The 14097-nt window shown below is 37.0% G+C and overlaps 1 protein-coding gene across 1 annotated transcript; it reads left to right on the top strand.

The window, feature by feature from the left end:
• Nucleotides 1–1568: 1568 nt before the first annotated feature.
• On the top strand, nucleotides 1569–13400 carry MMP13 (matrix metallopeptidase 13). Its single transcript, XM_006063066.3, has 10 exons — nucleotides 1569–1729; nucleotides 1819–2060; nucleotides 3104–3252; nucleotides 3427–3552; nucleotides 5349–5510; nucleotides 6931–7048; nucleotides 8042–8175; nucleotides 9098–9257; nucleotides 11074–11177; nucleotides 12104–13400. The coding sequence occupies exons 1-10, from the start codon at nucleotides 1610–1612 to the stop codon at nucleotides 12202–12204; spliced, it is 1416 nt and encodes a 471-aa protein (XP_006063128.1). The 5' UTR covers nucleotides 1569–1609; the 3' UTR covers nucleotides 12205–13400.
• Nucleotides 13401–14097: the final 697 nt, after the last annotated feature.

Genomic DNA, 14097 nt, shown 5'->3' with positions numbered 1-14097 from the left:
TCCCTTCTCACCCTAATCTGTATTCATGCTCCTTCTGTTTGTCTTAGTGTGTTTTCTGACTTAAGTTTCTCTCTGACTCTTAGTCACTTAAATTAACTTGCGTTTTCAACAATTTGATCAATCTGAAAATCATGGCCCATATTGCTCTATCCATTTACATCTACAAGGAATCAAAGACAGCATTCTGATTTCATAGTATTAAATGTGTGAAGTTCTAAAGGGAATAATAGACTGCTGCTGCTAAGTCGCTTCAGTCGTGTCCAACTCTGTGCGACCCCATAGACGGCAGCTCACCAGGCTCCCCCGTCCCTGGGATTCTCCAGGCAAGAACACTGGAGTGGGTTGCCATTTCCTTTTCCAATGCATGAAAGGGAAAAGTGAAGCTGAAGTTGCTCAGTCGTGTCAGACTCTTAGCGACCCCACGCACTGCAGCCTACCAGGCTCCTCTGTCCATGGGATTTTTCCAGGCAAGAGTACTGGAGTGCCATTGCCTTCTCCGAATAATAGACTAGAGGCCCCTAAAGGACTGCTTTCTCGAGTCATTGGACCAAAGGTACTTCTATTGTTCAAACTTGAAAATGAAAATCAAGACCCTTTAGAGTCCTAGTTTTCCTGAGCCCTCCCAGAGCTTTGGGAACCAAGCAGCTTTGAGAAAATATCTGAGAATGGAGAGAGTAGAGGTCATATTCCATGGCAGTTAAATACATGCTGTCTTCAACCTACTGGCCGGGATTCAAATGCCAAGTAGAAGCGTTTTATTAACCATATCACCTTAAATGAGTATTTGACTTCTCTGTGTCTCAGATTATTCATTCGTAAAGTGAAAAACAAGTCTTCCAACAGTACCTACTTCATAAGGCTGTCATAAAGATTAGATGAGATAACACCTTTTAAGTCTAGCCTGCAGTAATCCCTCAATATGTTAGCCATTATATTGTATTCCATTATATTGTATTCTAACACATCCTTCTATTTCTGCCTAGACCTATAGGGGAATTTGTGCAAGGCTCCATGTTGGTTGAGAGGTCACATCAGTGCTTTTAAATTCCAACCACAGCACTCAATCCGGTGGTGAGTCTCTAAGCTTGGTTCTGGTCCAATTCTGTGGCCTTTGGGTATACATAATATTTACCTCTTAGGTGCTCTGGAAAAAATGAAGTTTAAAACTCACCAGGTTATAAACATTCTGGAAACAAGACTAGGTTTCTCTTTATGGAAGTAAGTGTACTGTCTTGATAGTCTTATCAGAAAAAGAAAAAGTAGTTACTCTCCTGCAAAGGGGAAAGTTTTTTTGCCAAGTGAAGTGAAAATTTTACTCTCTGGTTTTTCCCACAGTAGCCATAAATATGCTGAGGCTGTTATTTTGCAAGATGGTTTTTGAGACCCTGCTGAAAGGAGAGAAGCCCTCATATTATATTTCCCTCAAATTCTACCACAAACCACACTTCTCGGGAGGAAAAAAAAAAAAAGGCGCTATGTAAGCATGTTTACCTTTAACCGACTAGGAAATTGAAACTTGTCCATAATTGATGACTCACCACAGTAGGCCTATAAAAGTAAAGGTACTTGTCTGGGAAAAGACAGCTGCCTCCAGGCGCGATCATCCAAGATGCACCCAAGGGTCCTGGCTGGCTTGCTCTTCTTCAGCTGGACGGCTTGTTGGTCCCTGCCCCTTCCCAGTGATGGAGATTCTGAAGACTTGTCCGAGGAAGACTTCCAGTTTGCAGAGGTAGAGTATTTTAACAATTCCAGTGATGTGATAAGTCTCATAAATGCCCTTATCTTTAAAAGAGGGTCATTTTGCTCTCCTTTTTTTAGAGCTACCTGAAATCATACTACTATCCTCAGAATCCTGCTGGAATCCTGAAGAAAACTGCAGCAAGCTCTGTGATTGACAGGCTTAGAGAAATGCAGTCATTTTTTGGCTTAGAGGTGACTGGCAGACTTGATGATAACACCTTAGACATCATGAAAAAACCAAGATGTGGGGTCCCTGATGTGGGTGAATACAATGTTTTTCCTCGAACTCTCAAGTGGTCCAAAATGAACTTAACCTACAGGTAAATCATAGACTATTCTTTCTTTAATATTTGTTGCTTTCTGTAATATCAACTGTCTAATTTTCAGCACAAGCTACAGATTACAGAACATGTGTGGTCCCATTGTTTTAAGTAGGCCTTAGATTTTAAACTGGAAATTAAGTAGGTCTAGGAGTGACTTTGGGCTTCCTTGGTGGCTCAGATGGTAAAGGATCTGCCTGCAATGCAGAGGACCTGGGTTAGATCCTTGGGTTGGGAAGATCGTCTGGAGGAGGGCATGGCAACCCACTCTAGTATTCCTGCTTGAAGAATCTCCATGGACAGAAGTGCCTAGCAGGCTACTGTCTTGGGGTTGCAAAGAGTCAGACCCAACTTAGCAATTAAGCACAGAGCACACACTTTAATACTGTTGATGAGAATATCTTATAATATCTATTATATATTACTGTTGCATTAAGCCAGCATTATTTTTTTTGCAAAACTAAATATATTTCTTTCAGATATAAAATCAAAATAAGAGAGTAGTTTCAAGAAAATTTGAAAATGTAACAATCATATTTATTATGAGTGCTAAAAATGGAGAGTTTCACTCTCTTATGAACTTTACTGAGCTATTTCATTTGTTTAAACCACAGTGATACAAAACTTTTAGCATGGCAGCCATATAAGTTTTAGTAAACATCTAAACACTTTAAACTTAAGATGTCAAATATTTGGAGATACTCAAGTATCTAATAAAATTCTTCATGGCATTATATTCTTTGATGAGATGGCTGGATGGCATCACTGACTCGATGGACGTGAGTCTGACTGAACTCTGGGAGTTGGTGATGGACAGGGAGGCCTGGCGTGCTGCGATTCATGGGATCGCAGAGTCGGACATGAACTGAACTGAACTGAACTGATGACATCATAATTAAGAAGTTATTTGAAACAGTGGACCTCTAGTAGAACTTTTAGAGAAGCCATTGCATTTTGAGTTGAAAAGCAGTACTCCAAGAAAATATATTCTAAAAGAGTTTTCACTTTCCAAAAATTTGATTCAAGCTTTTTCTGTTAAATAGAATTGTGAATTATACACCTGATCTGACTCATTCTGAAGTGGAAAAGGCCTTCAGAAAAGCCTTTAAGGTGTGGTCTGATGTGACACCTCTAGATTTTACCAGAATTCACAATGGCACTGCTGATATCATGATCTCTTTTGGAACTAAAGGTAATGATGCAGAATAATTTTTGAACATTTTTCTATTCTACTATTGGCTCCATTCTTTTATTCCTTCTTTCAGGTACTCATTAGTTTTTACAGAATCCAATAAAAATTCACCAAGCACCTGGGCTAGGCACTACAGGGTATAATTAAATTCTTAACTCTTGTTTTTGTGTGTAGAGCATGGCGACTTCTACCCATTTGATGGACCCTCTGGTCTGTTGGCTCACGCTTTCCCTCCTGGACCAAATTATGGTGGAGATGCTCACTTTGATGATGATGAAACCTGGACAAGTAGTTCCAAAGGTAATATTTCTTATAAAGATATAATTCATGATTATCAGAATCCCATTAAAAAGAAGTTAAGAAGCATACTGTAAATTATATTTGTTGATTATATTTTTCAAAAAAGTTTAATAAGTATAATAATCTTAGTTTCTACAAATGGCATTTCTACAAGCCAATATGCAACATTAAAAATGAGCAAAATCTACTTAGTCTAGTGGCTTGAGGGATTCTAGCTAACTCTGAAATAGGATCAAAATGCTTTCTGTTAACCAAGGTGTTATTATTGTGGATTACTTCTGACATGTGAAGAAGTACGGTTTATTACAAATATAAATCTAAAAACTATTAGTGCTAAATATGTAGATTATAAATAAGTTGGATGTGAGTTGAAATAGTTTTTTTCCTTTGTAGAAATATTAATGGCACAAAGCCAGTCGTATTTCTATTCTCTGTTATATGATTACTTCTTTAGACTTGTCTATTCCACTGATTTTTACAAATACCACTCTAGTAAATCAATATAGTTTCTTACTTCAGAAAGTCTGAGACAAGCCAGATTAAAATGTATTTACAAAAGCAAAATGAAACTGTTGAGAGAATTCAGTCAGTAGTTGAATCTTAAAGGCTCAAAAGAATTGAGAATGCTAATTTAGGTAGAAAAGCCAAATTATCCCAACTAGGGCTTAATTTTGGAGCTATATGGACTCTTAATTGTGATAGTTAGAGGGTAGTCCTCAAAAACATCTAGTCTTTATTATTCATTTAAAAAAAGGAATTATTTTTCCAAAAAGTAAAACTGGGCATTAAATAATCAATGTCTTAATGCCTATGCGACCATCTGTCTTTGGAGGAAAAGGTGGGAGTTTGCATATTTAAAGTCTGAATATATCACAGATAAGAATGGTTTTAGGAAGAAAGAGCAACACCTAGTATTGTTAAGGCGTAGTCACAGTAAGCCTCAGTTTTTGGTTCCTGCGTAAATTCTGGGTTTAATGAATGATCGTGCTGCAGTCTGCACAGTTCACTAAGTTGATTACATACTTTCTTCATGTATAGGCTATGATAGCAAAGGGTATTTAAGGTCAAACTGTAACCACCGGCTCCAGCTTTCATGTGTCTTTTTATTTCAATATTTTATTGTTTTCCTATTTAAAATACCAGAAGCATCAAAAATTTGTGGGAAGAATGACTAAAGGAAATAATGTAAACATGGAGACACAGTGGTCGTCAACCTTCCTTCTTAAGAGGAAGGTTGGCCAATCGTGTCTAGAGTTTCTGCTTCTTTAAATTCTAGAGTATAGAGATATACTGGAAAGGAGCATTTGGTAGGAATTTGTTCTCAGGTAGATTCCTGGAGACCGTATTTAATGCATTCTCTATGCTTGGTCATCATACTTTTGATTGCTGGCTCCTATTTAGATGATTTTCTAAGCAGCATCCTAGATATGTGTCACCCTAAGTTTTTCCCCCATAAGTTTCCATTTAAGGTCATCACTCTCTACTTTCCTCACTGACATGAGAAAGCAAAGAGCAAATCAGGATTGCTAGTGTTTTCACAGTAAAACCTTATTGATTGCTAATCAATCTGTTGGTAATCTGTGTAGGCAGCTATAATCAAAGGATTACCAAATTATTTACAATGATTAAATCAACATTTTAAATCTTCCTTTAAGCAACTGAATATTAACTTTAAAAACTGCGTCAAACAGACAAGGAGAAATGACGACATAATAAATAAACAAAGAAAAGAGTGTTTATTCTGTGAATTGGTCACTGGAGGACTTTGTTTTCTCAGTTCCTTTCTTTTATTACAGGCTACAACTTGTTTCTTGTTGCTGCCCATGAGTTTGGCCATTCCTTAGGTCTGGACCACTCCAAGGACCCAGGAGCACTCATGTTTCCCATCTACACCTACACTGGAAAAAGCCACTTTATGCTTCCTGATGATGATGTCCAAGGGATTCAGTCTCTCTATGGTAACTACTGATATATCAGCTTGACAGCAGAAGACATATACACATTTATTTTCTAAGTTATTAATGAATTTACCATTACCAATATCACTGTCCTGGTTTTGCTATTAACATCTGGAGAATCATGCTCATTTTTTCTTTAAATATCAATCTACCTGCTCAAGTAGAAAATATTCCATTCCCCAAAGTTTTTGTAGAATGTAACTCCTTGTATTTTATACATCGCAAGGTACATCTGATATCCCGACGATACCTCTGACATAAGAAATGGCAATATTTTATTCTTCATTTGATGAATGAAGAAACTAAGGCTGTAGAGTTTAAATAGTATGTCTATAACAGCTGGGTGAAACACACTAGATAGGAACACAGCTTTTGGGGTAGCTTTCACAGTGAGAAAGTGAGATTTCAACCAGGTTTTATAAATTGTGGGTATTCTTTCAACTACTCCTGTTTACCACAGTAGAAACCATTCAAGTAGCCCGTGGTAGTTTTTAACCAATATCTACAGTGAACATTTGTAAGAATTTCTTCATTTTCCTTCCAAATTTTCAATAATATTTACAAAATACTTAAACCTCAACCCAAACAAGCAAAAATACCTACCGTAAATAGAAGTACAGCCATAGTACACAGGCATCAGTGTATACACTTCTAGAACACAGAGCTCAGACAATGGTCAGGCCAGCCCCAAGCTATTTTCTCTTCTGGATTGAAATCTACCACAATAGCTCGTGAAGGCAGAGGCAAGAATTTTGCAGTTTTTACTATTTCTACTACATCTTGGCTGAGGGACTTCATGACAGAGCTAATAGGACATAGGTAGTGAAAAAGAAGTTTAGAATTATTTTATGTCCTGCAACCCTTTGGCACTCATGTGAGCTGGTTGGAAAGTTACCAACACATTACAAGTCATACCAGAGTGGTTGAAGGCTGGCTTTTCACTGAGATGCAGACACACAGTGATAAACTCTAAAGCAAGGTGAGCTGATGTTGGCAGCTGGTCAAGTACGCTTGAGAAAGAGCCCAAAGGAGGGCTCCCACAGAGATGACGTGCCTCCAGAAATGTCTGTGAGAGCAATGTGTTTCTCAGGAGCAGTCTGTGAATAGGTTGTGCAAAGGATGGGGAAAGTTTCCCCAAAGTCTCTTGCTCCCCCAGCCCGTTTCTATCACCAACCTCAAGAAAGCTGAATTTGGAGCTGAGATGATTCTCAAGGGTTTTTAAAGTTGAAAACAGAAGGGGAAATCCCACAGGCAAGACCGTGGTAGCCCTGGAGGAAGGAGGAGGGATTACGGGTTCTTTCATGCATTATGTAGGAGGTGGCAGGACCCACTGCTCTCCCTGGATGAAGCCCTTCCTGCTCTCCAATGATAGGAGCAGCTCATCCTCAGTCACTTCCTTAACTCATTTTCATGACTGCAGGTCCAGGAGATGAAGACCCCTACTCTAAACATCCGAAAACGCCGGACAAATGTGACCCTTCCTTATCCCTTGACGCCATTACCAGTCTCCGCGGAGAAACACTGATCTTTAAAGACAGGTAGTCTTGGTATTACTTTATGAAACCTGCATGCGACGAACATTTCTGAAGTCATGTCTGAGATTACCAAAACATCTTGTCAGAATTCTAAAGGAGGTGAAGTTAGTAAAAATAACAGACCTTTGGACAGTTTATTTACATATATCAGATGAAGTAAAATAACTGATGGATAAACATTTTACCTTTCAATGGATAATCTTGGCATTGTACAGCTTTCTTTAAATCTTTGGTTGTAGTTTTTCTTATAAAAATAACCAAATACATATAGGAACACAATTTATTTATTTAACAAAACACAATAATTGAAATCAATTACTATATTAATGAGTTGTTACTCATAATTTCACATGAATTTCCTTTTGGTATGGGAAAGCTTTGGTTCTGGTAACATATGAGCATGTTACAGCCTAAATTTATAGGTGATAAAAACCAAAATACTAATTTTTAATTTTGATACTGTTTTAGTATCCTTATTTGTTCACTTACTCATTAATCCATTGTTTAATTATCTGTTAATTATCTGTATTATTCTCTCATTTGTGATCCAATAGCATTCCTTCCTCTTCTATTATAGCTCCAAATCATTTTGCTCCAGTATTTTCTCTTGTATTAGATTCCCCAGGCCATGCGATCTTGGGAGCATAGTTTGTGTCAGTCATGTTTTCTTTCCAGAGCCCGACACAGTGCCTGGCATATTTGCTTGCCACTTGCAAGATACGCAAAACTGACAAAAATGATCCCAGCACACAAAGGGCCTGGAGCCTTCATAAAGGCTCTGTGAGACTTTTCAACTTCAGTATTTAGGCTAGAGTTAAGACAGAAACAGCTTGTTTAACTGGCATTTAAAGGGAAGTGGAAATCTTGCCCCTCCACAGGTGGTAGGGAATGGTTGTGTCTGGCTTATCTGTACTGATGTGGAGACAAGTGGCTAGCAGGATAGAAACACTGCACTCAAAGAAATGATGCAAACTCTGTGTTTTACTTTTGTGTCAGATTCTTCTGGCGGCTGCATCCTCAGCAGGTTGAAGCAGAGCTGTTTTTAACAAAATCGTTTTGGCCAGAACTTCCCAACCGTATTGATGCTGCCTATGAGCACCCTTCCCATGACCTTATCTTCATCTTTAGAGGTAAGATTTCCACCAGCGAAACTTCGCATATGCCTGGAGCAGGCAGCGATGAACTTTAACTACCAGAGATTTAATAAAATGATCATTGTCAAAAACATGTCTAAATTAAGAATCAAGTATAACAAAATGGAAGCCAGAAAGCACCTAAAACCTTTCTGAAACCAAGTGTCCTCAATTTGACAAGTAAAAAGTCTGCATTATTACTCATATCCACTCTTTGTTTCTCTTATTTCCTCTTAAAAATTATTTGCTGAGAAAATGTTATAACAATGTACATTTTTAACAATTCAAGAAAATTATTCATAATTCCTCCTTCTGAAAAGTCAATTTATTTTCTCACTTTATTGTCTAGTCCCTAATCATATGTAAAACATATAGTAAACATTTCCATTCATAGTATGTATGCATTTTAATATTTTACTTGTTCCCTTGACACAGGTTCCCAAATTGCTATTCCAGCTGCATGATCATAATTTGTATTAGCTACATAGATCCTACTAATGCTGTTTCTATTGTGTGACTATTATAATTAATGCTATAATAAAGTTACTTTTTAGAGAAGAAGACAACTTTTGTACCAGTATAAAACATGAGTTTTCAATCTAATTTCCTCTTCCTACTGTGTTGCTTATTTCTGTAGAAATCTTAATGTGTTTTTAACCCAGCTCCAATCTTAATATTCAGAGTTAATGGTCAAATTAATTATAATATTCCACTGGCTATGCTTACCTTTAGGAAATTAGGATTTTAAATTTTGAAGAACGCTCATACTTTTGTGTTTCTTAAACACGGTGACCACAAACATTGACTAATTTATTTATAAATGTGTAAAATGATTTTCTCTTTGCTAAAGCAAAGGTCTACATATGTGAGTTTTAATGGATTCCCTTGAATAATAAACAGATTCTTTCACTTATTCTAGGCAGAAAATTTTGGGCACTTAGTGGTTATGATATTCTGGAAGATTATCCAAAAAAAATATCTGAACTGGGATTTCCAAAACACGTTAAAAAGATCAGCGCAGCCCTTCACTTTGAGGATTCAGGGAAGACGCTCTTCTTCTCAGAAAACCAAGTCTGGAGGTATGGCAGCCATGTTTACTCCCTCATCGTGTGTCAGAGGGCGAAGTGAGCCTCGAGCATCTCCTGTTGCTTAAAATTATTATCTCATGCATTACTTTAAATGTTAAACCAGTCATTCATTTATGTTCCGTGACAGCTCCTGCAAGTAGCCCCTAAGACAGGCTTTTGAAAGTCTCAAGCCTTCTTGAAAAATTCACGTATAATTCTCACTCGCTCTGGGCCACACTTTTCTTTCTTAATCATTTGTTGTACTTAAGCCATGGCAAAGCTGTCTCTCTTATTTTGACATGTTCATTTCATCTTTCTTCTGGATTCTCTTTCTTGTCATCCTCTTCTAATTTCCATGCAACTCCATCTTCTGGGGCCAGAGGGAACACAAGAATATGTACAGGGAGAGCCTGAGTGCGAGAGGGCCACAATTTCTAGTCTGTTGGACCAGTGCAGAGGTTGGCCAGGAAGCTGCTAGGTTTACACTCTGTAAAGCCAGACCCTTGTGAAAACCAAGTAGGACTGGACTATCGGAAACATGTGTAGAGCTTAAGGCGGCATTGACATTGGCAATGTTTGTGAGCCCAAGTCAATTCAGGGATGATTATCTCATAGGTGTCCAAAACTTGGAATTTTTTAAATGGTAGCTTTACTTTTTCTATACACACACACACACGTACACTCATGCCTGCATGTGTATACACACACACTCCTGTATATATCATCTTTACCGTTTGACTTCTTATTTCTGATAATGACACTCACAAATTTAAATGCAATTCAATTAAATACAATACTATTACATATTACTATCTAGGTTCTACCTGGTCTAGTGTTTCTGTCCCTTTATCCTATATGAGGTCTGTGGTTTGGTCCAGATGGACTGCTTACCATATCTCAAAAGCTTTGTGCTTTTATCTCTGCATAACCTTCCCTTATACAATTTTCTTTGCCAGAGGTCTTTCCCTACATTTATCCTCTTGACATTCTATCCTATGTTTAAAGTTAATTTGAAATACTATTTTATGCACAGTCTTTCTTGATCACCACATTCAAAGGCTATCTCCTTTCTCATGTAATTCCTGTGACATCTCATGTATATTCTCTCATGATGTTTAGCCCCTATTGTCTCGTATTACAATGCCATCTATATATGTCTTAGCCTTCTTGATGGTGCAATGATTCTTAGCTTTTACTTATTGGACTGTACCTCAAGAATATAAAAAACTCTCATCAGTAACAGTAGGAAGAGTGCATCATGGGAGGTTGTTCTCCTAGGCTGATTTCAGAATGTGTTTGGTTGGCTAGAGTGTGAGTTTGTGCTGGGGAAGAGAAGTGTGGAATATATAGTTATGGGAGGAGAAATCTATGCTCCCCACCCTTGCTTTATTACTACCATTTGCCTCTGTAACTTCCTTGTGCAGAAACTGAGCCTTAAATAGTTTAGTATCCAAGACTGCCCTTAACAAGTTGTCTTACACATAGTGAGAGATCAATAGACAATTGTTCATCCAGAAACATATGTATTTGACTCTAAAAATGCTTTCCTAATAACATAGTTTTATAATAGATGTACAAATTTTGAAGTGGAAATGAGTTTATAACCATCTTTATAAACACAGCCTTTAGGCAAGTCAAAATAGTCACCAGGTATCTACTATATACTCAGTATTATAGTTCTTAATTTAAAAAAAAACTACCAGATGTTTTGAATGGACTTAAAAATTGGAAACTTGTCAATTTTGAAAGTTGCCATTATATCCACTGTATTATTTCTAAAGTAATTTACCTACAACCCACTTAAGAGCTTCTTTTTCTTATTATATAGCTATGATGACACCAACCATGTGATGGATAAGGACTACCCCAGACTCATTGAAGAGGTCTTCCCAGGAATTGGTGATAAAGTAGATGCTGTCTACCAGAAAAATGGTAACTATTTCACTGATCTTAGTGGAGAGCTTCTGTAGCCCCTCAGTTAGAACTTAGATTCACTAATGAAAACCTTACATAATTAAGGCTTACATACTTATTGTGACTACTTACACAGCCAGCAAGCAAAAATTAATATGCTTACAATAAATAAGAGCTTAACTTAATGACTGCTAGTTTTATGAATAAAAGATGCCAAATCTTAAACACGACTTTAAATTTAAAGATATTGAGGGCTTCCCTGGTGGCCCAGATGGTAAAGGATCCGCCTGCAATGCAGGAGACCTGGGTTCAATCCCTGGGTTGGGAAGATCCCCTGGAGGAGGGCATGGCAACCCACTCCAGCATTCTTGCCTGGAGAATCCCCATGGACCAAAGTGCCTGGCTGGCTACAGTCAATGGGGTCACAAAGAGTTGGACGCAACTGAGTGACTAAGCACAGCACACAAGATGCAAAAAGTATTATCATAATTAAAATCAGGGATGAATGGGGAGTATTTTATATGTGAAGACAAATAACATCATAAATATAAAATGTTTTTTGCTTTAATTATGGAAAAGGACATTATCTCTAACTTGCAACAAATAACCAATATCAATAACTCAAGCATTTGGGGTCATTCCCTGGAGGTCTAGACTGTGCTTTCATAGCTGGGCATGGCCAAAGGAAAAAAAAAATTCAAACCTCAAAACTGGAACTCACGCCAACACAGCAATTAATTTGAGGTGACATTTTAGGAGAGCTAGAAACCTTTATACATTTCCCCTTCTTTAAATTATAAGCAATAAGTTAAAGCATTAGTTGTGTTTATAATGTAGGCATTGAAATGTTTAAAAAAGTGAATCTAACAGATTGAGATTTTAATGGTAGCTAGAGTAAAACTTTATTTTCAAACTCTGAAATCTTTTTGGTCTTTTTCTTATAGGTTATATCTATTTTTTCAATGGACCCATACAGTTTGAATACAGCATCTGGAGTAACCGTATTGTTAGAGTCATGACAACAAATTCCTTATTGTGGTGTTAAAAGTGTTTTTAAAATATTGTTATTTAAATCCTGGAAAGCATTTGAGATAAACAACACTTCCAGACATTTCGGGGGTGGGTTATAGGAGAAGGAGAGATATCGGGGAAAGCTTAGTTCTGTGAACGAGCTTCAGTAAGTTATCTTTGACTATTTAGTATCTATACAACTATGCGTGGCTGGGACCACATTGTATTTCAAAGTCATGAAATTCATTATCTCGATGAATCACCTAATTCTCGTGTGCTATGTAGAGGCAGTAGTTGACAACATTCCCATCAAAAATGAGGCATATGGTGTGTCAAAGAAAGTTACTTAACATATTATTTATAAGAAAACTTTGCAAAGACATAAAAGCAAATATATTTATCCAATTAATGATTTATCTTTACTAACATCCATACACAAAAATAAACCAAAGGGAAATGTCTGCAGTAAATACATTTGAGACAACTTTCCAAAGAAATATTTGGATTTTGCACTAAAAATATTTGGATCTACATGCCCCTCTTCATACAGACACAGTCACTAATGATAGGAGACAGAGACTAGCGGTGAGGACAGAAGATGCGGCCTTTGGATTCTGCTTAATTTTCACTTTTGACAGTGACTCAAAGACTGCTCTCAAAGAAGACAGTTATTCCTTTTCATATTTATAGAAGACAAAGTATTAAAATATTTCAGGTATTAAAATATTTCAGGTCTTTCAAAAACATCAGAGTAAACTAAAATTGTTAACAAAATGATCTAAGGCCATAGCATCACTTTTTCATAAATCATTTGATTATTTAAAACTAAAAGTAATGTTTTACTTTTATTTTATCTAAAAGTGTTTTAATTGTCCAGTTTACCTTGGATATATAAGCTGTTTTTGAAAGAAATAGTCTAAATTACATCTTATAAATTGGAAATGTGTATGTTAAAAAAACAAAGATATCTAAAATAAAGAAAACATGGTCCTCTTGAAGAATAAAATTATTCCTTTTTTCTCCTTTTTTCCCCCTTTAATCCTTCATAACTTTTGACAGTGCCTTTCACTTGGTACTTGTTGAATATATAAATGGCCTTGAAGGGAAGAACCATTGTGTTGAGAGATCATATTCATAAAAATTCAGGCAAAGAAAAGAAAGTGTACTGTATATGCAAAGTGTATTAGGAAGTGTTCATGTTGTTTATAATAAAAAGATATTTTCAACAGACATTGGTATATGGTATATTTTTGTCTTTTGGTATAATTTTATATATAATTATATAAATATGTATTTTTTGGTATAATTTTTCTTCAAAGAATGTCTATTTAAACTATTCCTTTCTCTAACCATATGTTTCTTGGTGAATGTAGCTCATTACTGTTTTTGTTTTTTGTTTCTTTATTTTGTACAAAGACCCTAAATCCAAATTTAGGGTGTTAATTGTACCAGATTTTGTTAGCTCAATTTCTGGTCGAGTTTGGTCAACCTGGCGCTGATGAGCCCCCTCTTCTGAGCCAGCTGCCCTAGACTGAGCCCACAGGTTCCTCAGTCTCTTTGCCTAGAGTGCGCCTTGGTCACAAGGAGGAGAGAGCAGTAGGTCTAAATTAGGAAGACTGGGTCCTGGTGCTGACTCTGTGCATCACTTTAGACAGCTCCTTTGAGCTGTTTGGGCTTTACTTTCCTGATGTGTGAGATGAGAGGCTTAGCCGCTTTGGGGACCATGGGGATGCAGGGAACTCTAATAAGGAAGACGGACACCATCTAGGAAACTCCACTGTTTCCTCGTTTCCATCTAAGAAAGTCCACTGAGCTTAAACACTGGTCTTTTCTGTTTTCTTGAGCACTGTTCATTCCCAAACATTTAATAAGTACCTGTTCAATGTCAGGCACCTAAGATGCTAGAAAAACTTGATCTCGATCTCTA

The sequence above is a fragment of the Bubalus bubalis genome, chromosome 16 (assembly GCF_019923935.1).
Source record: "Bubalus bubalis isolate 160015118507 breed Murrah chromosome 16, NDDB_SH_1, whole genome shotgun sequence".
In the NCBI taxonomy this organism is placed as follows: Eukaryota; Metazoa; Chordata; class Mammalia; order Artiodactyla; family Bovidae; genus Bubalus; species Bubalus bubalis.
The sequence above is the reverse complement of the archived record's forward strand: the minus strand, read 5'-3'. Positions and strand labels throughout refer to the sequence as shown.